Below are 26,197 nucleotides of genomic sequence, written 5' to 3' on the forward strand. Positions count from 1 at the left end.
CAGGAAACCGGCGGAGCCCAGGCGGGCGGCTGTCGCGACAGAGCGGGGGCGGGGCGGGGCCGGGGAGGTGGCGCCGGTCTCCGTGAGGCGGCGGGGGCGCGGCCCCGGGGCGGGCCCGGGTGCCGGAGGGGCGGCCTGTCCCCGGCGGCCCGCGGCGATGAGGCCCCTGGGCTGAGGGGGGCGGCGGCCCCCGGCAGGGGAGAGGCGGGAGCGGCCGCCGAGGGCGCGGCGGGCCGAGGCGGCGGCGCCGGGCGGGTGTTCGGTACCGGTAAGTGCTCGGGAACAGGAGCGGGCGGGCGTCGCGCCGCGGGGGCCGCGGAGGTGGCGGCCGGGAAGCGCCCGGTGGGGCCGGGGCCGCCGCTCGCTGTTGGGCGCACTGGAACCCCGGTGAGCCCGCGCCCGCCGCTCCAGGGGCGCCGCCGCCTGCCCGCGCTCCCGGTGCAGCCCGAGCGGCGCCCCCAGCCCTGCTGCCCGCCGGCCTTCCTGCGGCTTGCCGGAGGAAGAGGCACGGTAGTCAGCAAAACGTCTCCGGTCTCAGCCTGCCGTCTGGCCCGGGAAACCCGGAGGTGCCACCTTGTGCTCTCGTTTCAGCCGGTTGTCACGTACCGTTTAAGACCTCGCTTAAATCTAGCCAAGCTCTGTTCGTGGGCTGTAGGAGACTGTACATAAAGTGTGGACGTGTTCTCCGTGCGTGCTTACCCCCGTGCCTGGATGTGCGGGGTTTGTCCACACCAGGGGGGTCGGGGTGGAAGTTTGCAGACGAGGTGGCTCCTGTTCCAGATTCACTCAATGCCAGCGTTGCAGCTGCAGAGGTCGTAGTTGCAACAGGCAACGGCCACGAATGCAGAAATCGGGGCAGAGTGTTTTCTCATAGAACCGAACACGCTTGGAGCCCTTATATAGCAAGAGAATAGGCTATTGAGAGCAAGAGAAATGGAAGGTGTCGCATATAACCCCACTGAAGTCACATGTGGCAGCTTCAGCGAGCTAGCACGAATACAGATTGGGTTTGGGCAGCAAAATATTATCAGAAGTGTACTGATAATTCCTGGGGCTTAAGGGTAGGGTTTATATTTTAACTCTGTGAAGGGTGTACTGGCTCTTCCCCGAGGCAGTGCTGTTGGAGATGGCTCGTTTGAAGACACGAGATACTGGTTTGTTGGTTTGCGTGTAACATTCACTCTTGTGCTTAAGTACTAAAAACTTTCGTATAATTGCTCTTTCATTTTCTTAAATACCTTCTGTTATTCATTGCATTTTAATAAAGACTTGAGTTTCTTTGCATATATTTTCAATAAAATTGATTTATATGCTTAGACCATCTGCCTAAAAAAGATAAAGGTATTCTGATTTTCCAGCGAGCACCTTATCAAACAGTTTAAAAGCGTAGCAGCAATGTACTGTTTCAGTGATACCCACATTAACTGCCTGTGCACCTTATGTTGCCTTTTCTTCCTTCTCATTGCGTTCACGTTGTGTTACCCTAGTCAAGTCATCACATGAGTGTAGATCCCTTGGCATGTGCCTTTGCCTGGACTATCAAGCACCAAAGAATCTCCGGCAAGGTAAAGGTGGTCTTAATGGAGAGGGTGCTGAAACAGGAATTCAGGAGTTTTTTTCCTGCACCTGATAATCAAAATCAAAATTTGCATTGTGAGAAGTCGGTGCACGCAAGTTCTTGGTGGAGGTGGCACAAGTTCAGTCAGTTACATGGGTTTGTAGGGATGGAGTGGATCTTTCATACGTACAGTATTCAAGGGAAACTGTTAGTCTGTAGTTATCCTATAGAGGTTGCTTACAGCCCTCTGGAAATCTCAGTTGTGGAGATTCAGGTTTTTTCCCACAGAAGAGGCAAAGGAACGTCCCTGCGAGGACTGCCTTTCAAGAGCGCAGGGATAGCCATTTTCTTGTTTTCGACTTTGTAAGGACCGCAGTTGCCATGTCTGCAAATCTTTTGTAATGATATTTCAGGTTTTGACCGATCTGGCAGAAGATGAGGCTGTCGTTCTGTGGGTTTATTGGAAATTTGCGGTTCGAATCTCCAGTCAGGCTTCAAAGCCTTAATTCCTTCAGGCACGGCAAGGAGGGGAGCTCAGCCTCCCACCCCCAGGAGCTGAGTGGCACCTCTACCTGGCCAATCAGCTGCTGTGTAGTGATTGGGGGCGGGGAGGGGGGCGGCAGTGTTTGCGGGTTTTTCTTTTAAAAGAAGTCACAGTGTGTAGTTACTAATGATTTGTGACGTTTATTGAATCCATTGTGATTATTTGTTCACCCATGGGAAAACCGGGTTCACACTTTGGCAGTCAGTGAGTTCCATGAGCCAGTAATTTAAATGGGTGTCCCAGGCTGTCGTTTGAATTGGGAATGTTTTTTGTGATATAACATGAGAATTTTGCATAGTGCTTAACCTTGTCTTAAACTCGATTCAAAATCAAATTTTGCTTTTCATAGAAAACTCAAAGCATTTTATGTTTCCAGATATGAAGAAAAATAAAAACTTCATGCGAACTCCACAAAAGGCTCTAGCAGAAAGAGAAGTAGTTTTTCTGCACAGGCTGTGCTGGTTTCCGTTTATTTTAAATTTGCATCTGGGCAAACAATGGATTTGGGATATGCGCTAATCTCAGTCTCCACTGAAATTCTCACTGGTTAAGAAAAGCAAGGTCACCAAAGAGTACAAATAAATCTACTATGTGAGAGTTGGAGTAACATTTGTCAATATACTCAATGTTTAGTAGAGAAAATTAGATTTTGGCTTAAGCAACTCCCGTTATTTTTTGTCCTTTATTACTTCTCGTCTCCTGCCTTTCTCATGTCTGATGTGTTTGACCTTCTTTCCAGACCTTCCAACTGTGAGCATTCTTAGTGCTGAAGAATACTGGAGGGAATACAGCATCTGTACAGGACAGCCATTTTGAGCTACATGCTCATGAGCTGTTGTTTTCCTCCAGAGGGATCTCTGAATGCATTACACAGGTCCAGCACTACATTTGCAACTGCATTTTGTCTCTTTTCTATACCCTTTTCAATACTTGTTGGAAGAAAATGTAATCTAAACTCAGGAACCAACAAAGTTACCATCATATGCTAATAGTAAAAAAAAATTAGTTGATTTGTTTTCATGAACTCGGCTGCTTCTTAACGAAATGACTGAGTTTATACAGGCTAGATCCACTGTCACGGTAGTAACAATGCCTCGTGCACCTTTTGTCTTCTTTTTCTCCCACTTATTTTACTCCTGTTCCATGTATTGTGCCTTAAATCAAGATGATCTTAGTTGTTTTTTAAGATGTGGGGACAGCAAGGCAGGATTGTGAATTTGTACCACAAGGAAAATGCTAGGTGAGAAAAGCTGTGCTTGTGAAAATCCTGCCTTCCTGGAGCCATTCAGTGCATTTTGCATTTGCATATTAAAAGAATCTGAAATTAACAATTTATCTGAAGAAAAAGTGCAAGTAGCAGGTGGGACTGGGGTAGGTTTCTGGTAGGGTGTTTTTAAATGTTTGATGGTTTGTTTGGGCTGCCTGCTAGCACTGCTGATACCCAGCTCTTACCCTCTTTATTTGCTCTCTTTGGCATTTCAGCTGTTTCTTCTCAAGTTTCTTGGAGTATTTAAGCGACATTAATGGGCACTCTGGAATACTCCTCCACCATTTAGCTGCGCACTGGCATCGTTTTGGTTTTTTTCAGCTGAACTCTGCTGAAAATGGGCTGGTGGCAGAAACGGGAACAGGAGTGCTACCCAAGGTCTCCTGCACAGACAAGGTTGTTTCTTGTCCTCAGACCCTCTAACGGCTACCGATCTCAGCTTCAGTGAGGGATCTGGGGGCCGGGCGCGTTAGCCTGCCAAAGCAAGAGCAAGGTGGTGCCCCCGGTACCAAGATGGGCAGCATCCTAACCTCCGTGCTTTCTAACTTCATCAAAGTGGGAAGCTAGGTGCGGCTGGGTAGTGAGTCAGATGTAATAAAACTCTCCCAGCAGACTGTTACTAAGCGGTAACTTAATTTCTTTGTTGCAGCACTGGGGATAGCTCCACCGTAAGTGCTCCAAGAATCTGGCAAACTTGCAAGAGGCTAGATACCATAAAGTTATACATATACATGAGATTTCCTGGAACTCATTAACATATGCAAGTGTCTGGTCCACACTCACAGTTGTCTCTCCTGGTGTCTCTCTCTGGTGGTCTCTAAGCGGGCATAGGGTTCTTCTATTGCTGCTATTCTTTTGTAACTTTCTTATCTTTATGGTCCTGCGCATCTCTGTAAAGTGAGATTATCCAGGCAGCTCCCTGTCTCACAACCATCCAGAGCCTCTCGATCAGCTAACTACCTAGTGCTTATGACAGTTTCCTTGTTCTGGAGGCCTTCTCGTAACCCCCCCACAACCATCCTGGAGCTTCTTTTGTTCAGGTAAATATCTGTGGTGCTTACGACATCTTCCTTGTTCTTGGGCCTTAACCCTTTCACCCCAGGATCCCTCGCTTACTTGTGCAGGACCGAGCTGGGACTCGGTGCCTGCCCCTCTCCCCACCTCCCATTCACTGTGATCCCTGCCAGGATTCACTCTGCCTGCAAGAAGTAGGCTACAGCTTAGCTTGGGTGTAGGGAGGGTGTTCAATAAATACAATAAACTGTGAGGAAAAAGGAAGAATGTCCCATTCTTATGTAAATTATTTTTGTCAGGAGACACAGGGGATGCAGATTATGGATGGACAAAATGCAAAGGCTAAACCTGGCCACTGTATTTTTAAAGTGTTTCTGTGAAGAGCTATTGCACCTACTTTTACATCGCCTTTTGATCTGTGGTCTCCCTGACAAACCGCTGCGGTGCTGTTTGGCCTGACTGTCCACTCAGCTGTGGTCTTGCATGTTCAGGACCCGCCTGCTCCCGTGCTGCGGCACTCCTGCAGACAAGGACTGCAGGGCTGTCCCTGCCTGTCCCCTGCTGACACCGCAGAGGCCAAGCTGCTGCTCCTGGGGATGGATGACTGGATGGCAGGTCCCCCTGGGCATCCTCTCCTCCATGGTGCTGGTGAGCACAGCAGGCACAGGGTGGTGAACTTTATCGTTACGAAGCTGTAGGAACCTTATGCTCACCAAACAATTGCTTGTTCTTTGGAATAGTTCCATCAATAATTCTGAGATGGCTGAGGAATGGTTTTAGCAAGATGGCCCTGATTGCTTTCTCTCCTTCTGAAGTTTCTTGGGTTTTGTGGTGGTGTCTTTTCGTAAGCACGGTGGTTGCCAGTTCCCAAGGAGCGTGGCCTCAAGGGCATGCTGTTGCTTCTGAAATTGTCAGCTTTGAAAAACCAGCAGAATGTTTCATGCCTCCCTTGGGTATTACTTTCTGTGCTGGGATGTCTGTAACCTTTCCTGTTTGCTACCTGAGAGCATCTACTGTTTCTGTTTAGGCACCCTGTAAAGATGTAGATGACCAGGAGGTGTCTCCCCTTCTGGCCTGGGATTAAATCTCTGTCGCAGGTAAGATCTGCATGGGTTTATTTGCTGGGGTGAGTAGAAGACAGGGAAGGTCGCATTTCTCCTGCTGCCAGCTCTTTTTGGAAGGGCTTTTTGTGCAGATGGTTGAGGGCGCTGTGAAAACAAAGTAATCTTAATGACATCCCTGTGCCTGAATTAAATAGACCCTCTGCTGTCATGCTGGGCCTGGGGACAGCGATGGCATGCTCAGCGGAGAGCTGGAGGAATTACGGCTGCAGGTGGGCTCCCTGCAGGTGGGCTGCACGTGCTGGGGCCAGCGATGGCCGAGTGGCATTTGTGCCGGCTAAGGCCGGGTGTGCAGAGGGCTTGCTTGCTTGCTTGTTTGGAGGGCGATGCCGCCGTTGTGACATGCAGCGCCACAGATGCCGCCGTTGTGACATGCAGCGCCACATGTGTTGCTGCACATGTCACAGCGGTGCACACAGATCATGGGCGCTGCTTTGGTAGCATGAAATGGACCTTCAATCGGAGACAGAAGGGTGGTAGTTTGTTGCTGTGTTTGTTAAATGCCTGGCACAGGAAGGGCTGGTTAGTGGTCCGGATTGTCTAGCTTTTCCCCATTGGAAATAAATTATCTAAAAAATCAGATTTGAAGAACAAATCTGTGGCAAAACCAATCACTGGAAATAACAGGATGTAAAAAGAAGATGGAATTTTTAACATTGTCAAAATACTGTTCAAAAATATGTTGATTACTCATAAGCTGACTACGCTGACTGGCTCAGGGATACTCCTTGTTTCCCTGTGTTGCTGTCAGTCTAGAAACAAGGCGGTCATCTCCTCCAGCCAGATTTCTTCCATAATCTTGCAACATTAGCAAGCAATTAGCAATAAGTGTAATTCATAATTACAGGGTATATACTGTCCAAAAAGCTTAGCAAGAGAACTTTCTCATTAGAGTAAGAATATATGAGAATGCATTATACGTACTATACATAATGAGAATATACATAATTTTCAAAAATTAGTGACTTAAGGTGAAATGCCATGGTTGACTTTTAAGGAGATCCAAATGGCTTGACGATCAAAGGTATTTAGTAGTAACTCTGCAGAAAATTAAAGCAAAACCAAGAACAATCTACTAGTACTTGTACTTGGTTGATAAAAGTAGCTTGTAAACAGTAACAGCATTTACATACTAATGTAAATTCTTGCTATTCATTAAATAAAAATAACAGTGCATCTTCATTTTTTTTCTTAAGACTGGGACATTTCACTGAGGAAATGGATACATCTTCCCAAAAATACCCAGTCAAAAAGCGAGTGAAAATTCATCCTAACACAGTAACCGTGAAATATACTTCTCATTACCCCCAGCCAGGAGAAGAGGGATATGAGGATGTTAATGAAGATACCGGAGGATTTTTGGAGGATAATCCTAAGAAAAGACTACTGAATGATGGGAAGAAGAGAGAAAGGACCTTTTTTGGTACAATAGAGACGAAGCTTCAGCCAGCACAACTGCCAAAACCCGATGAGATCAGGCAGTCCCAGCATTTTCCTGAAGGAAACATACTGCAGTCAAGGAAAACATGGGTAGTCCTTTTTGGATCTGCCGTGGCTCACGGATGTGTGGCTCTAATTACAAGACTAATTTCTGATCGTTCCAAAGTGCCATCCCTAGAGTTAATTTTCATCCGTTCAGTCTTACAGGTGCTGTCCATTACTGTTGTGTGTTACTACCATGAGCCTCCCTTTGGCCCCAAAGGCTACAGACTCCGGCTCTTCTTCTATGGAGTCTGCAACGTTATCTCTATTACCTGTGCTTATACCTCCTTCTCTATAGTTCCCCCCAGCAATGGGACCATTATGTGGAGGGCTACCACTACAGTGTTCAGTGCCATTTTGGCTTTTTTAATCATAGATGAAGGAATGGCTTACGTAGACATAATTACTGTAGTTGGCAGTGTGTTTGGTGTTTGTCTGGTCATGATCCCCAACATTGCTAAGGAGGAAAACTCTTTGCTGAGCACCTGGAAGGAAGCTTTTGGCTATACCATGACCGTTATGGCAGGTTTGACCACTGCTCTCTCCATGATAGTCTATAGATCAATCAAAGATAACATCAGCATGTGGACAGCACTGTTCACCTTTAGTTGGACAGGAACGGTGTGGGGTGCATCCACTATGTTCTTACTTCAAGAGCCAATTGTCCCACTGGATGGAGAGACCTGGAGCTATCTCCTTGCCATCTGCCTGTGCTCCACAGCAGCCTTCCTGGGAGTCTACTATGCCCTGAGCAAGTTCCACCCTGCTTTGGTCAGCACCATACAGCACCTGGAGATAGTCATTGCCATGGTCCTGCAGCTTGTTGTGCTGCGGATCTTCCCAGGTGCTTACGATCTTGTTGGGGGAGCCGTTATTTTGGTTAGTGTTTTTTTCCTTGCATGTTATAAACTGTCCTGGAAGAATATAGGAAGGCAAGATTATCAGGAGATTGTGGATTCTTCCATTAAATGAATTGTGTTTTTTCCGTCCAGTTCTGGCTCCGTGACCACGTGAAAGTAACTCCTTTTAACTCTGTTGTGTTCTAGTGTAGTGGCCAGGTCCTCCCTCTACTGTTTAAATTCACAGCTGATGTAGCAGTGTTGGTATTTCCAGACTTCCATGACAGGTGAATTGGTTCTAGTGCATACAACCATGGACATTTTGTCATGTGAGAAAACAGTTTGTCTCCAGCACGTGGGTGCAGAAGCAGAAGCACAGACTGGCCCACAGAAGCGCAGCCTGAGCCATAGGCATGTTCTTCCTCACCTTCCCCAGATAAGGCAATACAGGAATACAGGGACAGAGGGATTCACTAGTGACTCCCATTCCCGTGCGGTGTGGCAGCAGGAAAATGAACAGTAAAACCATTAAAATGGTCAACCAGAGTATTCATTTCCTCTGTAACACTTCTTATGCTTTGGCTGTAATATTCTAAATGAAGTAATGCTTGTATTTCTGTGGTTAAAACGTGCATTTCCTGTGTGTATAAAGAATAAGTCAGTAAAGCTTTTTGTGCTTTGTGGTTAAATTTCTGTCTGAATTGATGCAGGAAGCCCAAACCTCCTATGAGGGCAAGAGAGCCCCCAAAACTGGACCTCTAGTTGTGCCACAGCTGTGAAAGAATGGTCCCCAAGAACTGTAGGGTCCGTGACAGATAAAAGATCTACCCCTGAAGCAAAGCACTGTTCTATGGAACCACTTTCTCTTAAAAGAGTTTTCAACTATTATGCAAGGGAGAGAAAAAAAGAAACAGGCAAGACTGCATTTGAGATTGAGGTGTGAGCAGTAGCAGTAGCACTGAACAGCCTGACAGGCACCCAGTGGCTTCAAGGCAGCATGCTTGGGTCCTAACACTTGTTAGAAATTAGATTCACAAAAAGCCTCAGGGCTTTATGGTTCCCAACAGTATTCCTGGCAGTGCTTAATGTGTGGCTACTACAGAGAAAGACCAGCATCTAAGAATCTGTGTCCATGGGCTCCATGCCAGCCAGGACCAGCAGGCACCTCTCCACCCCAGCAGACTGTGCCTCTGTTCTGGGAAACGGGTGTTTTCTGAGGGAAAAGACATTGCTTAGATGACCCCAACCAGTTCAGCTTCCCCCATGGAAAACACCATGAAAAATACATTTTTACTTTGGAAAAAGCCATAGCAGCAGCAATTGCTTTATTTCTATGAATATGCAGGGAGACCAGGTTTCCTGACATCAGTCAGCCCAGCCGGCAACGCTCCTAATCTGCGTGACACTCGTGTCCTCCCGTGTCCGCGATGAGAGCGACCGCCTGGGCCAAACAGGGGAGACGTGTTTCCTCGGGTGCTGGCACAGTTCTGGCTGCCTCGACAAAACCCTTCCTTTCAGAGCAAGCGGAGCCAGCGACAGGAGCTCTGCCCACTGTAGGAAGGACAGGAGGAAAGGGAGCAGGGAATGCAACGCAGCGCCAGGAAAGCCGTGCCCAGCACCTTCCCAGCTGAAAAATCCTTTGGTAGCTTAGGGCCCTGGCAGGGGCAGGGCAGTTCCCAGCCCAGAATCCTGCTGTGTTTCTCTCAACCCTCGTTTTCCTCTAGGGCAGATGGTCTTTCCTCCTCTGAGCAACAAGACAGCAGGACAGCTTCCTTTGTGGAAGCAACCAGGGCAAAAGGCTCCATCTCCTATGGCTTCCACGCCTGTTACGCTCTGGATGGAGCCGAGCTTTGAGACTATCATGTGCGGCCAGCTGGGTAGGTGCTGGCAAGCAATCAGCATCTGACAGCGGGACTCCCTGAATGCTGGCACCGTGCAGTGGGGCTGACAGAGTCTTGAACAAGCTCTTGATGAGCTCCCCCAGCCCCAAAGCAGCAAAGCCCCCTTCTCAGCACTGCTCCCTGCTGCCTCCCGTGCCTGTGCTAGCTTCTCTGCTCCTGCCACATGTGCTGCAGAGCTGTGCTGGCCCCGCCGTGATCGCTGTGAGTGCAAGCTGAGATGCAGCTAAGCAGACCTAAGAGCACACTGCTGCTGAAATGGATGACCCTGCTTCCTCCTCCTGCCACCACCAGCCACCACCTCCCCAGCGTCTGGTCCACGATCCCAAACTGCAGGCTGAGTCAGCTCAACTTAGGGATGAGGTGCAAAACCTGAGCCAAATCTGACACAGGCAGCCAGCAACCAGGGGCTGAGCAAGGCACAATCCCGTCCTGAGAACCTGGGTGATGACTGGAGAGCGATTCCCAGGGTCTATGGGGCTTGGTCCTGGTCCAGCTGTGCCACAGCCAGCACGAGGTCCTGCACAACCAGGTCCACATCTGCCCGGGTGGTGTCTCGCCCCACACTCAGCCGCAAGGCATTCTGCGCCACGTCATAGGGGATCCCACAGCTCAGCAGAACCGAGGAGGGCCTGAAACATAGACCCGGGGGTGAGCAGGTTTAACTCAAAGGCTGAGGAGGAAGCACATGGATCACCAGAAAGTTTCACCAAGCCATTAAGAAGTGAAATCTGCAGATGCACTCCAGGCAAACCTGTCTCCTGCACAGTGCCCTGCTCACTTTCCAGAGGCACTTGCTTCCACTGGGCTTGTTGCCCTATGGTGGATCTGGCTTTTCCCTTCTAAGAACATCTCCTGTGTCCCCATCGTTGGCAGCTCTGCTGCGTCTACAGGGCATTGCTCTAGGCCAGGCCAAACACACCTGCCATCCCCCCACACCCCTAAAGGAGCCCACTGGAGACCCCAACTGGGCTTGAGCAGGTGAGCCAGGCAGATGTGGACCTAAGGCAGACTCTCTTCTGGCAGTGCCAGGCGCTGAAGGGTACTTCCAAGTTCTGCTGGATCACCACAGCCAGGAGGGACGAAGTCAAGCATTCCAGCTGTGTCTGTGTAACCTTTGCAGCCCTTCAGCCCCTCTGGAAAGCTCTGCACCCTCTTTGCTCCAGCTGATGCTGCTCACAGCAATCCACAGTCCCTTTCCCTGTCCTCTTCCCCTCCCTCCCACCTGTGCTCCTGTGGGAAGATGCCCTGGCAAAGCCAGCTGCTTACCGGTCCCCTTTCTCAGAGTGGCAAGCAGCCCCAACACTGGCAAGAAGTGTTTTGCAGCGAGACAGCACCCTTCGCCCTGCAGCACACACAAACACAGGTCTCCCAGCACCCAGGCTCTCTCCGAGGGCCATTGCCTGCCTCATCACTCTGCTCACGCCAAGACCCGCTGGTCTCTAGCTGCAGGGTGCTGTGCAGAGCAGGTGCTTGGCTCCGTGGGTGCCGTCACAGGACAGTGGTGGGCTAAGAGCTACCTTGAAGGCCTGGGCCCAGGATGGAGAAGTTAGAGGTGTTGCAGAGTCGCTTGGAGCCTGTGAAGTGGCTGTTGAAGTGGATCCTCTGCTTCCCAAAGGAGGCCTGGAGAAATCAGAGGGCTGTGAGCCACTCTGGGCTGGCGAGCAGCTCTGTCCCGATGAGGAGGTAGCAGGGCCAGAGGTACATACCCACCCTGGCTCCAGGCCCCACATTCTGCAGGCTGAGCCCCCGGGAGGGGAGAGACAAACGGGAACCAGGTCTGCTCACCTCCAGCCTGGCTTCCAGGTAATCCCGAACATCCCGCATATGAGCCTCGTAGGCCTCCCAGCTCTTGCTCACTAGCTCTGCAGCCTGAGGAGAGCAAACCCAGACAGGCACCTCCCTCTATGCGCAGCCCCCTGCTACATGGGCCCAGCCCAGGAACAGCTTCTGCAGTCGCCAGGTCCCCCGCGTCCCCCAAAAGCCTCTTGGTGCCTTGCACCATGTGAACTGCATGACCACCCGCTGCCAGGGACGCGGAGCCTGTGGCAGGTGCTCCAGAGCTGGCTGGCACCAGAAAGCCCCATCTCCTTTGCCACTAGTTCACCCACCCTACAGAACCCCGAGCATGTCACCTCTAATAAGCAGTGGCTGTCTCCATGCTGGCTGCACGGGGCAGCACCCCTAGGGAACCACGCACCCGTGACCGCCACCGACTCACCTGGCCAAGGCCAGCGATCATTGGGGTGTTCTCAGTGCTGGAAGGGAAGGGGAAGCAGTGAGTTATTTCTCCAGACCAGAAACCCAACCTCAGGGACATGGACATTCCCTTTGGGAAACACCTCACCACTGGCAGGGGTTCCCAGACACCTCTCTGAGGTGGTGGGGAAGGGGGCACTTCCACCCTGTGGTTCCTCCTGCAGCAAAGCCTGCACACAGGCTCCTGCAGTTCCCACACACGCATCCATCTCCCTGCGCTGGGCTACCTGCCCCAGGGCTGCCAGGTGACACAGCTGCCAGCTCAGCTCAGACTAAGTAGCCACGGGTGGTCTGGCCACCACCCCAAGACTCAGCTCTCCGGGCCACCACCAGCCACCTTACCCTGGCCGGAAACTCCTCTCTTGTCCCCCTCCAAAGAGCATGGGGTGCAGCGGGGTGGCAGTGCCCGGGCCACGCACGTACAGCGCACCAATCCGTGGGCCATAGAACTGTGGGAAGAAACAGCCACGGTAACCCTGGGGACACCTGCCAGGTGTCCCTTTCCTATGCTGCTGCCCAAATCCAAGTGCCCTCCTGTCTCACAGGCACAGGCTGCTGCAGAGCTGTCCCCTGCCCTCAGCCTCCTCCTGCTCCCCCTCACCAAAAGGTCCCCCTGCCTCGCAGGAGCCTTGTCACCCAGCTGAAGACCCTCTTCAGAGCACCATCCAGCAGAAAAACTCTGGCCACTGATGAGGTATCAAGCTGTGGGGGGCTCCCAAAGTCTCCCTGGAACCCCAACAGATAGATCTTTGAGGGCGAAGAGCATCTGGGCCATGTGAACAGGGCCATACCTTGTGTCCCACGATGGTCAGGTAGTCCACCCCCAGCTCCTGCACATCCACGCGTCCCTTGCCAATCATCTGCGCTGCATCAGTGTGCACCAGGATCCGGGGCAGCCCCTCTGCCGCTCTCCGCTGGTTGAGGGCACGGATGCGTTGGCTTAGCTCTGCAACAGGCTAGTAGGAGGACAGAAGATCTGCATCCCAGGGGTCACCTGCTGCCCCTCACCCAGCACCTTTTTGCAAGGCTGTCCCCACCCCACACCGCTTGCTGCTCTCAGGCTCACCATGATGACCCCGGTCTCATTATTGGCCAACATGATGGAAACCAGGCAGGTGGTCGTCCGGACGGCGGCAAGGACGTCATCCACCTCCACCCGCCCGCTTTGTGAGGACACAGGCACAAAGGTGGCTTCTGTGAGCCAAGAAACAAGCCCTGAGGTTTTCTGGGAGAGCCAACAGCACCCAGGGCTGCCCACGCCCCATGCAGCAGGCGGGAGCACCTGGCCTCGGGTGCCAGCAGGGCACTGCACCCAGCTCGAGGGAACAGGGACATATGGGGGTCAGTGCCCTTTGAGGGGCAGAAGGGGGAACCTGGCAGAGCAAGAAGGTTCCCCGCCCTCTGCCACGGAAACGCCGGCAGAGCAAAGCCCTCCCCAGCAAACCCCAGTGTGCAGCCAGGTGTCCCCAGCGCATCCCCTGCAGTCCCTCTGCCGCTCACCCGCCAGGCTCTCTGTCACCAGCTGCTCCAGAGGCAGGCGGACCGAGTCATGCTCCACGCTTGACGTCACGATGTGGGGCATCCCCCCACCGTCCCCCAGCCCGGCCCGGCTGTCAGAAAAGTGCCTGCGGGCGGTGTGGATCACCATGTTGTTTGCCTGAAAAGAGGAAGGCAGAGGGGAAAGTGAAGGCCCAGAGGGAGCGCAGCACCCTTTGTCCCCACCCTCCTCATCGTGGCAGTGGGAAGGGGGGTCACCGCCTTGCACAGACATGGCGGCCACTCCCACCTCTGTGCCCCCCGACATGAAGACGATGTCCTCTGGCCGGGCCCCCACCATCCTCGCCAGGCTCTCCCGCGCACTGCTGATGAGCTCCTTTGCCTTCCTGCCTGCAGGGTGAGAGCAGGCAGCTCCGCCATGGGCCCCCACAGCCAGGCCCTGCCGCAGCACAAGCCAAGGTGGTGGCTCCCTGGTCCCCACCTGCCGGGTGGCAGCTGCTGGGGTTGCCCCAGGCCTGGTGCATGGCGTCCCCCAAGGCCTGGGCCACCTCGGGGGCCAGCGGGGTGGTGGCATTGTGGTCCAGGTAGATCCTCCTGCAGGGACAGGTGGTGGGTGAGGTGGTGTGGGGGTGGGCAGGGGTGCAGTGGGGCGAGGCACTCACCCCTGCCATGCGTCGACACGTCCCTCTGCCGGCTCCGTCCCAGCACCCATCGCTGCTGTCACTGTCCCGCTGCTGCTGCCTCCCTGGGACCACAGTCGGTGCTGGCGGAGGGAACAAGGCAGATCCCTCCTGCCTGCCCCACTGCCACGGCACCCACCAATCAGCTCCCTCCTGCCTGCCCCACCACCATGCCACCCACCAATCAGCAGCCTCCTGACTGCCCCACTGCCATGGCACCCACCAATCAGCAGCCTCCTGACTGCCCCACTGCCATGGCACCCACCAATCAGCTCCCTCCTGACTGCCCCACTGCCACGGCACCCACCAATCAGCTCCCTCCTGCCTGCCCCACCGCCACGGCACCCACCAATCAGCAGCCTCCTGACTGCCCTACTGCCGTCGTGTCCACCAATGAGGTCCCTCCCTCGTTCCCCCCCATCATGGCCCTAACCAATCAGCTCCCTCTCCCCTGCCCCACAATAACAGCACCCGACAATCCACTCAGTCCCTCCTACCTTCCCCGCCGCTATGACGCCCGCCCGCCCGCCAATCCGCACCCCGCCGCCTGTGCAGCGGCCAATCAGCTGCCGTCACAGTCGCAACGGCACTGCGCCCGCCCACTGGCCGGGAGACGCCGAGCCCGCGGGGCTCCCATTGGCTCCCGGAAGGCGGCGCCCGCGGCACGACCAATCGGCTCCTCCTGGGGTCCGCGACGGGCACCCCCCCCTCCCCCCACCAGGGGATGCCGGGGGTGGGGCCCGCAGCGCGCGGGGCCGCCCGCGCACTCACTGTCCTGCGCCGTTCCCTCTCCCCGCGCAACCAATCCCGCGGCCGCTGCTGCCGCGTCCGGCCGGAAGAGGCAGACGCGAGGCGGGGCGCACTTCCGGCGTGCGCCGTCGAGCCGGGAGCGGCGGGGGCGGGCTCTTCCGGGAGGGGCGGGCGGTAGCTGCCGCGGCGCTGCCCCTCTCCAAGATGGCGGCAGCAACCTCGGCCTGCTCCCCCCAATCCATCCTGCGCAGGCTCCGCAGACCCCCCTCCAAGATGGCGGTGAGCCCCGGGGAGGGGAGGGGCCGGGCCGGGCCGGGGGCAGGGCGCGTCAGGCTCCGCCGACCCCCGCCCGGGGCCCGTGGCCCGCAGGAAGCCTTAGGCGGGGCGGGCGGGCGACGCCCGGGGCCTTCTCGGCCCCGCGCCGTGACTCAGCGCGGCAGGGGGCCCTGGGCCGCAGGGGGGTGGGGGGCGCCCCCGGCTCCGTTCCCCCGGTGCCGATACCGCGGCCCCGCGGCGCGCCGCCGCCTCCGGGAGCTGCCGGCCGAGGGCGGCCGAGATGGTGGGGGGTCCGTAGGCCTGCCCGGGGCCTGTGGCCGGCCCATCTCCTCGGCGAGTCTGGGCCTCGTGGCTCCGCGGGCCCCGCCGGCCGGGGCGGAGGGGCCGGGCCGCAGCTGACAGGCTGCGGTGCCGCTCGGCCCGGGCCACCGCGCCGCCGGGAAAAGTGCCAGTCATGCTGCAGGGCAGGCCGGGCCTGGGCAGGGACGCGGCGGGCTGCCGCGAGTAATCGCAGCCCAGGCCTCGGTGCTGCGGGGGGCACCGGCGGGGCCAGCTGTCACTGTTCCGGGGCCGCTGTCGCCGGGAGGAGCCGCAGGGGAACGAGCTCCCCTGCTCCGAGCCGCCCGCGCAAGGGAACTTGTGCGGCGCTGCGGCTTGCCTGTCAGTCCTTCGTGCCGGCCTGGAAGCCCGATGCCCCAGGCGGTCTTGATTTACTGTAATTTACAACTTGAAGTCCAAAACCCAATTAAAAACTAATTAACGTAAACAAACGCACGGTATTGGGCTTTAAGAACAGCACAGAGGAGCCGAGATGGTCTTGGCGTGCAGCTGTTTAATGGGCTGGGCTAACGCAGCAGCTGTCCAACAGCAACGGAGTGCACCATAAAATCCCAGATCTTATTGGCTTGAGCACATTTTCTCATCTGTTTATTTTTGCTGCAGGAAAAAAAGAAAAGCTTCATTTGACATACCCTTTGGTTTTTTTTCTCGTCTTTCAGATTATGTCATAACTACACGATAAACGAGCAGTGATGGAATCACTGGATACCGAGGTGAGGGCACGGAAGAAGCTGGGGACTGTTGAATATGTAGAGGCTTCAGGCTTCACGCGGGGAATACTGCCAACCAAGAAGGATGTAGTTCAGAATATGCTGTATCTATTGCAGCCCAAAAGAGCTGGCCAGGCCCAGCGGTCCAAAGAAGGTGCGGCCCAGTTGCTCGCTGAGCACCTGCAAGAGCACTGGTTGGTTTGCAACTTGCACACCATTGCGACACAAAACATAAAGAAACTTATCCTCAAAATGTACGAGGAATTTACAAGATTGTATCAGACCAGAAAGCAGAGACAGAACCAGGCTTTTACCGAGCGAGCAGACAAATTCAACGAGAGTTCGGAGAAGCTCTTTGATGTATTTTGTACAGACACGCAGACAAGAAATAAATTGGAGGAATACAGTGGAATAAAAATGACTAGTATTGAGTGGAAATTTCTTGAAGATCAAAGAAGCGAAAGAAAAATGTACTATGAAGATTTCACAGACAAGCCAGAACTGAAGATGATGGAAAGAAGACAAAAGATACAATGTCTGGAGCACTTCAGGAAACTCGCCAAGGAGGAGAAGGAAGGAAACAAAGCAAAGGAAGTGAAATATAAAAGTGATGAGCAATCAGATGAAGGCACAAGTGTGGATGAATCCTACCCTGCAGAGGAGAACGGCGGGGCTCCGGCGTTTTCACTGCGGGGCAGAAGGAAGCGCCGGTGCACCACGACTCCTGCGAGCGCCACCATGCCCCTGGAGTGCCAGCATATACGGATGAGCATCAGGAGAGTTAGGCCTGGGTTCTACGAGACTGTGCAGAAGGTCAAAAACTGCTAGCGCACACCGCAGTCAGCAGGCAGAGCTGCTGGAGTACGAGGTGGCAATGCACACGTTAGGCAAGTTTGAAATCCCACCGTCAATTGGAAGTGATTGTTGTAGATCTCCAAGCCAGAGCTCAGGAGCATCTTGCCTCTGGGGAAGAGTGCTGAAATGACAACAGCGGCAAGGACTAAAACACATAAATTTGGAAGAATAAGTAGTCAGTGGCTAACGATGTGAAGGCTCAAACATAGCAGATGATCTAAAGTTACATAGCACTTAAGCCTCTTCTTCCAAGGTCCTGTCTACATCCGTGGGTTTTTGGAAGTCTCTCACCATTTCTGAGCCAGTGGTGGCCTAACAAACAGTACGAAACAGGACTCTCATTTACTGCAGGGAAATAACTTGGACTTCTTGCTAATAGAAAATTCGTATGCTGAAAAGCCCTAACTCCTGCTGGTTTCGATGGGAGTGAAAGGTGCTTGGCCCCTTTCAGCAGAAATTGGCATTGCTGTGAGGAAGGAAGCTGGTTTTCAGCTTGTGTTACCCAGGCCTGGAGAGGCACCCTGTGGTTTTGTGAAGGGATTGCTCCCTTGCTCGAGGAGGGGGAGAGAGAGATCAGGAGACTTTTGAGTGCTTTGGCTGTAAAAGCATTGGTGATTCTGAATGTTTTGTTCTAGATTCTATTTTAACAATGTTTCCTTGATCAGGATAATTACCTTCCCATAATTGGATGAGTTTTAACATGAAGTCCCTAATCTAGGATTTGAGGTGTGAATCCTAAATGAAGTGATAATATTTTATTTTCTGCGGGGGCGGGGGGGGGGGGGGGGGGGAGAGGAAGGGGGAAGGATGCAAATTGCATTATTTAATATTAAGATTGGAAGAATTTTATAAACTGTTATCCTGTCTTCTTAGGTTATAGGGAAGAAAGAGCCTTTCCAGGTGTGGGTAGCTGTGGTACTTACAGCAGTAAGCACCTGAGTCTGGGCTTGCTTTTCCACCCCCTGAGGTCCCTGCAGACCAGCAGGGTGGAAATGGTAGTTTTCCACCCAGAGTTTGTTTGAACAAAATGTAACCCTCTTGCCCACATACATCCTGAGCAGTGACGTGTCGGTGATTCTTAGGTATCCGCAGTGTGAGGGTATCTGCCATTTTTAGTTAGAGTTGCTTTACTGGTTTTTAAAGATGAGAGACTTGAACTTTCAGTGAAACCCAGTGCTGGAGATCTCTCTGGTGAGATTCCCAAACCTTGCCAGACTACACTGAAGATTAAAACCCCCAAGTCTCTATTTGTTCACGAAAGTTCTCTGGTAGAAAGAGTGCAAACTTGCCTGGTTTTCAAATTTACCTTTCAGTGTGAATGTTGGTTTCCCCACTCCAGTATCTCAGCTTTCCCTCATTTCTTTCTTCTCCGTCCTGCACATCATTTTACTGACATTAACTCGTGCTGTTTCATTCTTTGGCTTTTGCTCCCTTAACAATAAATGCATGTACGAATAATTTTGACAGCTCCTTTACTTTTGATGAATCAGTTCTTGGACTGCTTTGAAGTCCTATGCCAAAGGAGGAATGAAACACAAATTAGCTGCTGGTCTGACTGGGACGCAGCAGAGCTAGCGATGAGCACAAGAGGTGGCAGCTGCCGTGGCCTTGCTGCTCAGGCAGGCTCCGGCGTACTTTTGCTCCCTCCCTCCGCCTAAGGATGGGTCCATCCGGCTCAGAGTGCTGCATCAGCTTCGCAGTGACCTTGCTCGTTAGTAGTGGCCAGGATCCTTACTCTGTCTCTAAGAAGTTCTTCATGGTAAGTTGCTCCAAAATGTTTAGCAAACTCCGTGTATTCCACATCACCAGTAGTGTCGTTACAGGTTTAATCGCACACGCCCGCGTTCTGCAACACTTTTCAGCTTCCGCTGCTTGAGGGTTTGCAGCCCTCTCTCTCCTCCTCTCTCTGACGTGCTTCACTGACTTTCCCGTGCAAATTATGTCACGTTTAAACTATTTGCCTTCCAGCCCTGAGGTGCTGGACTCGAGCCTCTCACTGGGCTTTTACACCAGCAGCTCTGTTTCAGCAGGGAATATAGCCAAGCTCGGACCTCGCCGAACTAGAATTTTTTTAATAACTGCTGTAAAACCCCCTTTGTATTACAAATATAGCTGACAGTATAAATGCTCGTGTGTAAAGCAAATCCACCAGGGTTGACTCAAATACGGAACACAGCTGTATAGTGTTTTATGATTTTCAGGGATTCAGGGAATTTAAGGTTGTCAAATCTGACTTCCTGTATACCACAGGGAGTTACATTTCATTCAAAGCCCCACACTCAGCCTACTAGTTTTGGTTTAACTGACATGTCTTACAGAAAGTCGAGCTGAAGACGTCAGGAGTCTGCTGTCTTCCTGTTATATATTCGGTGATTTGTCACCTTTGCTGTTTGGAAAAAGGAAAAAAAAAATACTCCGACCATCTTCTAGGCTGTGATTCTTTTCATGACATCTTGTACAGGCTGAGCAGTGTTTATCGCATTTAAATCATACTTGTGTTGGTTTTATTTTTAACTGGGTTTGACTGTGGATAGAGCCAAAGCCTGGCTCTGTTTCTGCTGCAACAGGGGGAAAATTTCTAAATGATGTATTCTGATTACTCTCCTTTGGGACCATGGTGCCTTTTTAATTAGGACAGTAAATCTTGTCCCAGGATTCTGTACTTTTGTACGTTAACAGTTGTTGACTTTCCTTTTTTGGTGTGTCCCAAATAAATTAATATAACATACCTCTGGGCTTTTGTTTCTTCTTTCTAAAGGGGGAGGAAAGAGGAAACTGAAGCTAAAATAAATCTTTTTTACTCCAGCTCTCCCTCCCAGGCTCTTGCAGGAGCAGCTGTGAAGCACATGGGTGGACCCACTCCCATCCAGACGGCACGTGGGGCAGCAGTAGGTGAGCTGCTGGAAACGGGAGTCTAGGATCGGGGCCTCACCTGCAGCCCTTTTTGTTTTTTGTTTTTACCAAAAATGCTGGAGCCTGGAGCAGCTGAAGGTAAGGGGAGAGGGATGAAACCTCTGTGCACGGTGACAGGGCTTCACTTGGGCTGGGCTCAGTGTGCTTCAGGCCTGGGGAAATGGGTATCGGAGGCAAGGTTGGGGGCACCCTGTCTTCCTGGCGTGAGCCCGTGGGTGGGCGCCCCGCCTGCTTGTTCTCTCCTGACTGATTCAGGGACGTGTTGTGCAAGAGGAGCCACGGGGCAGGCGGTGTCTGAGACACGCAGGGCGATGGTTCGCATCACAGAACCCCCGTGTGGAAGGGAAAGAGGAAAGGAAGCAACGCTGGAAAGGGCGTGTTTGCTTCAACAGCTTTTCGCAGGAGGGCGGCATCGGGGCATCCCGGGGGCTGCAGATGCTTCTGAAGGATTCTGAGTTGCTGATTTAACTGGGTGTTGGTGGAGAAACATCTTGAGCCTTTGCAGTCAGATTTGAGCTCAAATTGAGCTCGCCTGCCTTAAATCTTTGGCTCAGGTTTCTGCAAGGGGGGGCAATAGAAAAGAGAGGGCTCCTGAAACCTGAGTGTGGCCAGGCTCCTCTGCGCGCCAGCCACAGGCCCTCGCAGCCAGGCAGGGCTCATGCCAGCCCCAGGGAGGGTTTTATGCCCCTCTGCAAGCAAAAGCTGACTTTTTGTGGCCCTTACAAGTGCCTTACTGCTGCCAAGGTCTGCTCGAAGTGAGGTCATACAGAAACACTCAACCGACCTCCTGGATGTGCCTCTCCACATGGCACCTGCCAGCTGCTGCTCTGCCTCCTGCATAGCATCTGAGAAAGGGAAAGAAACCGGGAGAAAACAACCCAAAATGCAAATTATTGCACTGCTGAGCAGGCTGGATGTGGAAAACAATCTGTGATTCAGAGCACAGAAACAGTCACAAAGTTGGAATTTCAAACAAGTCTGAGCCCAGCTCTGTGGGCGCACAGCTTATGGCTGTGTTGGGCAGCACCTGCCTGCAAAGGGGCTCCCATAACCGAGGGGAAGGTGGGCGGGGGGGGCACAGGGAGGATGCCCCCACCACAAGCACTGGAGCCTTGTTCTAGAGGTGCAGGAGCTCCTCTAGAGTGACAAACTGTGGCACTACAGGCGGGACACCAGGGAAAATGGCTTTTCTGGGAAGGGTGGAGCAGACCTGTGAGACTGTCATGAGTGTGCTTGTGCTCAGCACCTGTGGCTGGGCCACAGGGGAGCTCCAGGAGGGGAGGTGGACCTCCCACTTTGCCTGACACCCATGTTTTGTCCCCTGGGGTGGGGGCACATCAGGCAGGTGGTGGCAAAGCCATCCCTGCAGTGACGGAGCTGGGCACTGAAACCCTGGAGTGGGGCACAGGAACCCAGCACAGCTCCTGCCTGACCCCCATCCCACAGCTCCCAGTGCCTCTGTGGGACAGGTCCCCCCAAATGCTGAAAGGAGCCTCAGGCCAAGCATTTCCATGGGTACACACATTAATTTATTAACCAGACATGTATCAGGGTATTTCCTGCTCCCACAGAGGGTGTTGCCTTGTTATTCTTCCTGAGTTTCTGGACAGCAGCTGCTTCCTCCTGGCACAGCTTTGGAGCCAGCAGATACCGCCCCAGTCTTTTAGCACTTACTAATGAATGTTCTGAGCCGCATCGCCTTGCTGAGTGCAATCTCCGGGGGCAGAGGGGCTGGAAATAAATCCTGGGGAAATCCCAAACGTTTGGGATTTGGGATAGGAGCTTTAGAGGTCTCTCCTTCCCGGCCATCTGGTAAGGAGTGCCAGAACCCCAGACTTTCCTATGCCAGATGCTCCCAAGGGCTCTGTTTCCCCCAGCTTCAAGTTTTTTACAGCTGCATGCATCCAGTGAAACCACTTTATTGCCCTTTTCCCAGAGCGGGTGATGGCAGAGCTGCAGGCAGCACCCACCCAGGTAATCCCCGGGCATGCCGGTGGCCCTGCCGTCGCTCTGGCAGGCTAGAGGGCAGCGGAGTGATTCTTTACGTGGGCTGTTTGCTTGTTCAGTGTCCCTAATCATACCTGGACATGTGTGTTTGGAGTTTCTTTTGTGTCAGCGCTTTCCCACCAGCCTGCAGAAGGTGGTTTGCAGGTCACCAGGGCAAACGCTCCATTTCCCCCCTGTCGGGGTGTTACTGCCCACGTGCTCGGATGGCTGAGTTTCTGGATGAGAGAAGCAGGTGCTGCGGAAAGTCCAGGACTTTTGGGGTGATGCCTGGCTGACCGCAGGGAGGAGAGAGGTGGGGGGCCCTCAGCCCAGCTGGCCCCCTCTCCCCAGGATGGTCGCGGTGGGTTCGGGTGTCCTTGCACAGCAGCGGCTAATGCTGCCGCACTGGCTGCCAGTGCTCCGAGCTGGGGGGCAGCCTGACCCTAGCCCCCGGGGCTGGGGCTTGCAGAGGTGCGAGGGGGCAGCCGGAAGCAGCGAGGATGCTCTCAGGTTACACAGCCTTGTACAGAAATGAGTGGGGCCCGATGAGGTGTCCGCTGTCGGTGGCCAAGGCGTATTAAAGGGGAGCGCTGGGGTGGGCCGCTCAGCCCTGGCAGTGTCCCCACAGCATGGCGGGGCTGGGGGGCGAAGGGGACCTGCGGCACCTGCTGAAGCTGCACCGCACCGAGATCGCCATGGCGGTGGACGATGTCTTCCCGCTGCTGCATGGTCTGGCTGACCACGATGTTGTCCCTGAGCACATCTTCAAGGTGAGGCCACGGGGCGGGAGAGGATGGCCACGCCATGGCGGGGCTGGGGCCAGCTGGTGGCATGGGGACACGTGTTGATGGGCCACAGTGACACTGGCAGGAGACGCTGAGCCGGACGGAGCGGGAAGGCTCCCACCGCGCTTTCCACGCGCTGCTCACCTGGCTGCTGGGCCGCGATGCTGCTGCTGTCCGTGACTTCTGGGCTGTCCTCTTCAAGGACTACAACCTGGAGCGCTACAGCCGGCTCCGGCCCCTCCGCGGCGCCTTCCCCAGAGGTAGCAGGGGGCCGGGCAGGAGAGGCTGGCATCCCCGGCGGCTGCTGGTGGGCAGGGGTGGCACCCAGGGCCAGCTGTGCCTGTCCTTCTCCATGTTCCCCTTGCAGAGGTGGAGCTGGGGCGGCAGCGCCGTGGCAGGCGTCTATCCCCCAGCCCCATGGCGCCGGCCCCACACAGACCCCAATGCAAGAGGAAAGCCCTCGAGGAGCAGGATGGGGCCCGGCCAACGCAGCCCTCCCCACGGCACACTGCCAGCCCCGGTACGGAGACCTGGAGCGGGATGGAGATGGGGTGGGGCACGAGGGGGTCCTTGAGGCAGCAGGGTGCTGTGCTCCCCGACGCCCACCCTCACAACCTCACAGGGCCCCTGGTGAAGGTGAGGACCGTGAGGAAGCCGGAGGGCACGGATGCCCCCCGCACCGCTCGTGCTGGTGGTGAGTGCCAGGCCCCCTGGGCAGCGTCTGGCTGTGCACCCCGTTTGTCTGCAGAGGAGGGTGGGGGGCTGCTTGCCCTGCTGAGCTGCCCCCCTGCCTGCAGCCCTGCAGGCAGTGGCTGCCTCGGTGCAGAGAGCGGTGGCTGTGGCGGGCACTGAGGTACCCGTCACTCGTGGGGCCGTCGAGGGCATCCTCATCAAACATGTGCTGGAGCCAGGTAGGTGCCCCCCAGCCCTGCCCAACCAGCCCCCTGCCCAGTTTAGCCCCCCAGATTCAGGAGCCACCCCGGGCAGGGGGTGGGGGGGTGGGGGTCCTGCTGGAGCTGCTCTCGGCCTCTCTCACAGGCAGCTCCAAGGCGGGCAGCAAAGCCAGGGACGAGCCATGCACCCCCGCTGCTGGCGAGGAGCCGGGGGCCAGGAGCAGGAGCCGCAGCCTGAAGCCCCCTGCCCGGCCCAAGGCACCCCAAAGCGTACGGACCTCACCATCACATGTTGTCACCCCACTTTTGCAGCTGCCTGAGGCTGTGGTGGAGGGTTGTCCCTGCCGGGCAGCACAGCCATGCCGTGGGGGTGCCCCCCAAACTGGGCTGTCCTGGCAGCTCCTCCCAGCACTTCTCTCTTCCCTCCCACAGAGCAGGGAGCCCCAGCTGCACCCCCAGGGCCGGCTGCCAGTGCCCACCGCACCCCTCCCCAACCCTGTCCCCCACCAGGTGAGCCCCGGGCCTGGCATCTGCTGCACCCCGAGAGGCACCCACTGAGCCAGGGGCATCAGGGTGTCCCTGGCGTGTCCCTTTGGCCTGGCTGAGCAACAGGGGCTCAGCTGCCAGGGTCACCACGCTACAGCCCCCTGGAAACAGGCAATTCCTACCCTGAAAGCAGGTGGTGGGCTGGGTGCAGAGTTTGGGGGGGGAAGGGGGGGGTGCCAGGCTACGGGGTCGCCTGCCAGCCTAAGCCCTGCTATAGCCAGGGTTGCAGCCTGCTGGGGGGATCGGTGATCCCCCAGGACAGGAGAACGAGGATGAGTGTGCGGCCTGTGGCGATGGCGGTGAGCTCATCTGCTGCGACGGCTGCCCCAGGGCCTTCCACCTCACCTGCCTGGTGCCCCCCGCTGCCCCGTGTCCCCAGGTGAGCCCCGGGGCACCATGGGGACCCCAGTGTCCCCTGGCTGTCCCTCACTGCCATGCTCTGGCTGTGCAGCGGGACATGGCGGTGCGGCTTCTGCATGGCGAGTGCAGCTGAGCCAGCACCGCTGCGGGGAGCAGACGCGGCTGTAGAGCGACCCCCTGAGACCCCGGGGGAGGAGACGTGCGGCACCCGGCAGGGTGCAAGGGATGAGACCGTCTGTGGCCGCTGCTTCACCTGGATCCCTGCACCCCAAAACTACTCTGTGCCCAGCGGAGACCCCCGGTGAGCTCCTGTCATCCCCCCCATGCTGGCCCTAAAGCCCCTTGCAGGGGGGCTGCCTTGACAGTCCAGTCCGTGTCACCCCCCGGCGGTTGTAGGGGGGCCGCTGCTCTGCATATCCTGCGCAGGCACCACAGCCACAGGCAGCACAGAGAGCACCACTGGTGACCCACTACAGGCAGCAAAGGTTGGTACAAGCAGTGCCTGGCCCTGCCAGGGACATGGCGGGTGAGGTGGTGTGAGGAACAGCGCTTCAGCTGGGTGAGGGTCAGGCCGGCTGTAGCTGGAGGTGGGTAAGTGACGCTGTGCTGGAGAGGATGGGGGATAAGCTGGGGCAGCAGCAGGTGAGGGATTGAATCCCGGCACCAAGGCCAAGCCAGAAGGCAGCGGGCAGGCCACAGAGCTGGCAGGCCACGTCTCCTCCCGCAGGCAGAGGATGGTTCCCTTGGCAGCGACCCAGTGCTGAGCCGCGATGAGCTCGACACACTCCTGGGTGAGGTATGGCACTTGGGGGGACACCAACGGGCAGAGTCCATCACAGCGAGATGCCGGACTCCAGTGTGACAAAGAGGGTGACGCTGGCCTGGGGGCAAGGCAGAGGGAGTGGGGGACAGAGGCAGAGAGGGAAATGGAAAGGGAGTGTGACCACTGGGAGTTCTTCTGCAGGGCACCTGGGATGGGATCCTGCAGTGGGCGTTCCAGAGCATGGCACGGCCCCTCGCAGACACCCATGGGCTCTTCACCTAGAGTCTGCTGCCAGCAGAGCCCTCAATGTGCAGGCAGCGTAGTAACAGGCGCAGGGGCCGCTGTATCGAGGGACTCATCAGCATTACAGCACCACGACAGTACGCGACATCATCAAACACTGCAATGTCACAGCATGCAGGCAAACAACGGAGTCCTGCAAAAAGCATGTCACAGCTGAAGAATATAGACACAGCGTTCACACAGCATACATACATAAGATCAGAAAAAGGAAAAATATAAAGGAACTACAAGAGGGAAAAAAAAATAAAACCCAGTAAACACAAATAGAAATAAAAACCCTACAGTACACAGCACACGGAGGATGAGCAACACCAGCAGAAAACTGAAGCACTTCAACGGGACAACATAAAAACACACCACACACAGAAAAACTATACCAACAAACTAAAGAAAATACCACAGACATCCAAACTTTAATTAAAAACAAATACTCCCAACAGAGCACCAGTGGTGAAAACAGACGCAAGCCCGCCCAACCTACACCAACAACCACCCACAGCTCACGCGCAAGGCCCCCAAGCCTCCGCAACGCCCCTGCCGCAAAAGGGGGGGGGCTTCC

At 54.9% G+C, this 26,197-nt stretch overlaps 4 protein-coding genes across 12 annotated transcripts; 3 read left to right on the forward strand and 1 right to left on the reverse strand.

Moving 5' to 3' along the window:
• Positions 1-109: 109 nt before the first annotated feature.
• On the forward strand, positions 110-8,514 carry SLC35G2 (solute carrier family 35 member G2). 2 transcript variants are annotated; one of them, XM_055723485.1, is made up of 3 exons: positions 110-268; positions 5,411-5,480; positions 6,701-8,514. In XM_055723485.1, exon 3 carries the CDS (start codon positions 6,723-6,725, stop codon positions 7,956-7,958), a length of 1,236 nt encoding a protein of 411 aa, XP_055579460.1. In that variant the 5' UTR covers positions 110-268; positions 5,411-5,480; positions 6,701-6,722; the 3' UTR covers positions 7,959-8,514. The 2 variants fall into 2 exon arrangements, with proteins under 2 accessions (XP_055579460.1, XP_055579461.1); XM_055723486.1 differs by lacking the exon at positions 110-268 and adding an exon at positions 284-5,031.
• Positions 8,515-9,112: 598 nt separating this feature from the next.
• On the reverse strand, positions 9,113-15,151 carry SCLY (selenocysteine lyase). Of its 8 annotated transcripts, none has more exons than XM_055723478.1 (14): positions 14,931-15,151; positions 14,142-14,282; positions 13,961-14,073; positions 13,769-13,869; positions 13,483-13,639; positions 13,049-13,176; positions 12,774-12,938; positions 12,325-12,431; positions 11,945-11,981; positions 11,512-11,595; positions 11,244-11,346; positions 10,993-11,068; positions 10,164-10,355; positions 9,113-9,376 (listed from the first exon to the last, which is right to left on the reverse strand). In XM_055723478.1, exons 1-13 carry the CDS (start codon positions 15,149-15,151, stop codon positions 10,196-10,198), a joined length of 1,593 nt encoding a protein of 530 aa, XP_055579453.1. In that variant the 3' UTR covers positions 9,113-9,376; positions 10,164-10,195. The 8 variants fall into 8 exon arrangements, with proteins under 8 accessions (XP_055579453.1, XP_055579458.1, XP_055579454.1 ...); XM_055723483.1 differs by having other exon boundaries at positions 14,142-14,242; positions 14,931-15,034; XM_055723479.1 differs by having other exon boundaries at positions 9,113-10,355; positions 12,774-12,896.
• LOC102048899 (uncharacterized) lies at positions 15,006-19,817 on the forward strand. The gene is made up of 2 exons (XM_055723487.1): positions 15,006-15,188; positions 16,184-19,817. Exon 2 carries the CDS (start codon positions 16,217-16,219, stop codon positions 17,060-17,062), a length of 846 nt encoding a protein of 281 aa, XP_055579462.1. The 5' UTR covers positions 15,006-15,188; positions 16,184-16,216; the 3' UTR covers positions 17,063-19,817.
• A 70-nt stretch (positions 19,818-19,887) lies between these two features.
• Positions 19,888-24,849, forward strand: AIRE (autoimmune regulator). The gene is made up of 9 exons (XM_055724069.1): positions 19,888-22,758; positions 22,859-23,033; positions 23,141-23,293; positions 23,396-23,467; positions 23,571-23,684; positions 23,812-23,936; positions 24,099-24,176; positions 24,430-24,591; positions 24,664-24,849. Exons 1-9 carry the CDS (start codon positions 22,618-22,620, stop codon positions 24,703-24,705), a joined length of 1,062 nt encoding a protein of 353 aa, XP_055580044.1. The 5' UTR covers positions 19,888-22,617; the 3' UTR covers positions 24,706-24,849.
• Positions 24,850-26,197: the final 1,348 nt, after the last annotated feature.

The sequence above is a fragment of the Falco cherrug genome, chromosome 11, assembly GCF_023634085.1.
Source record: "Falco cherrug isolate bFalChe1 chromosome 11, bFalChe1.pri, whole genome shotgun sequence".
NCBI classification, from domain to species: Eukaryota; Metazoa; Chordata; class Aves; order Falconiformes; family Falconidae; genus Falco; species Falco cherrug.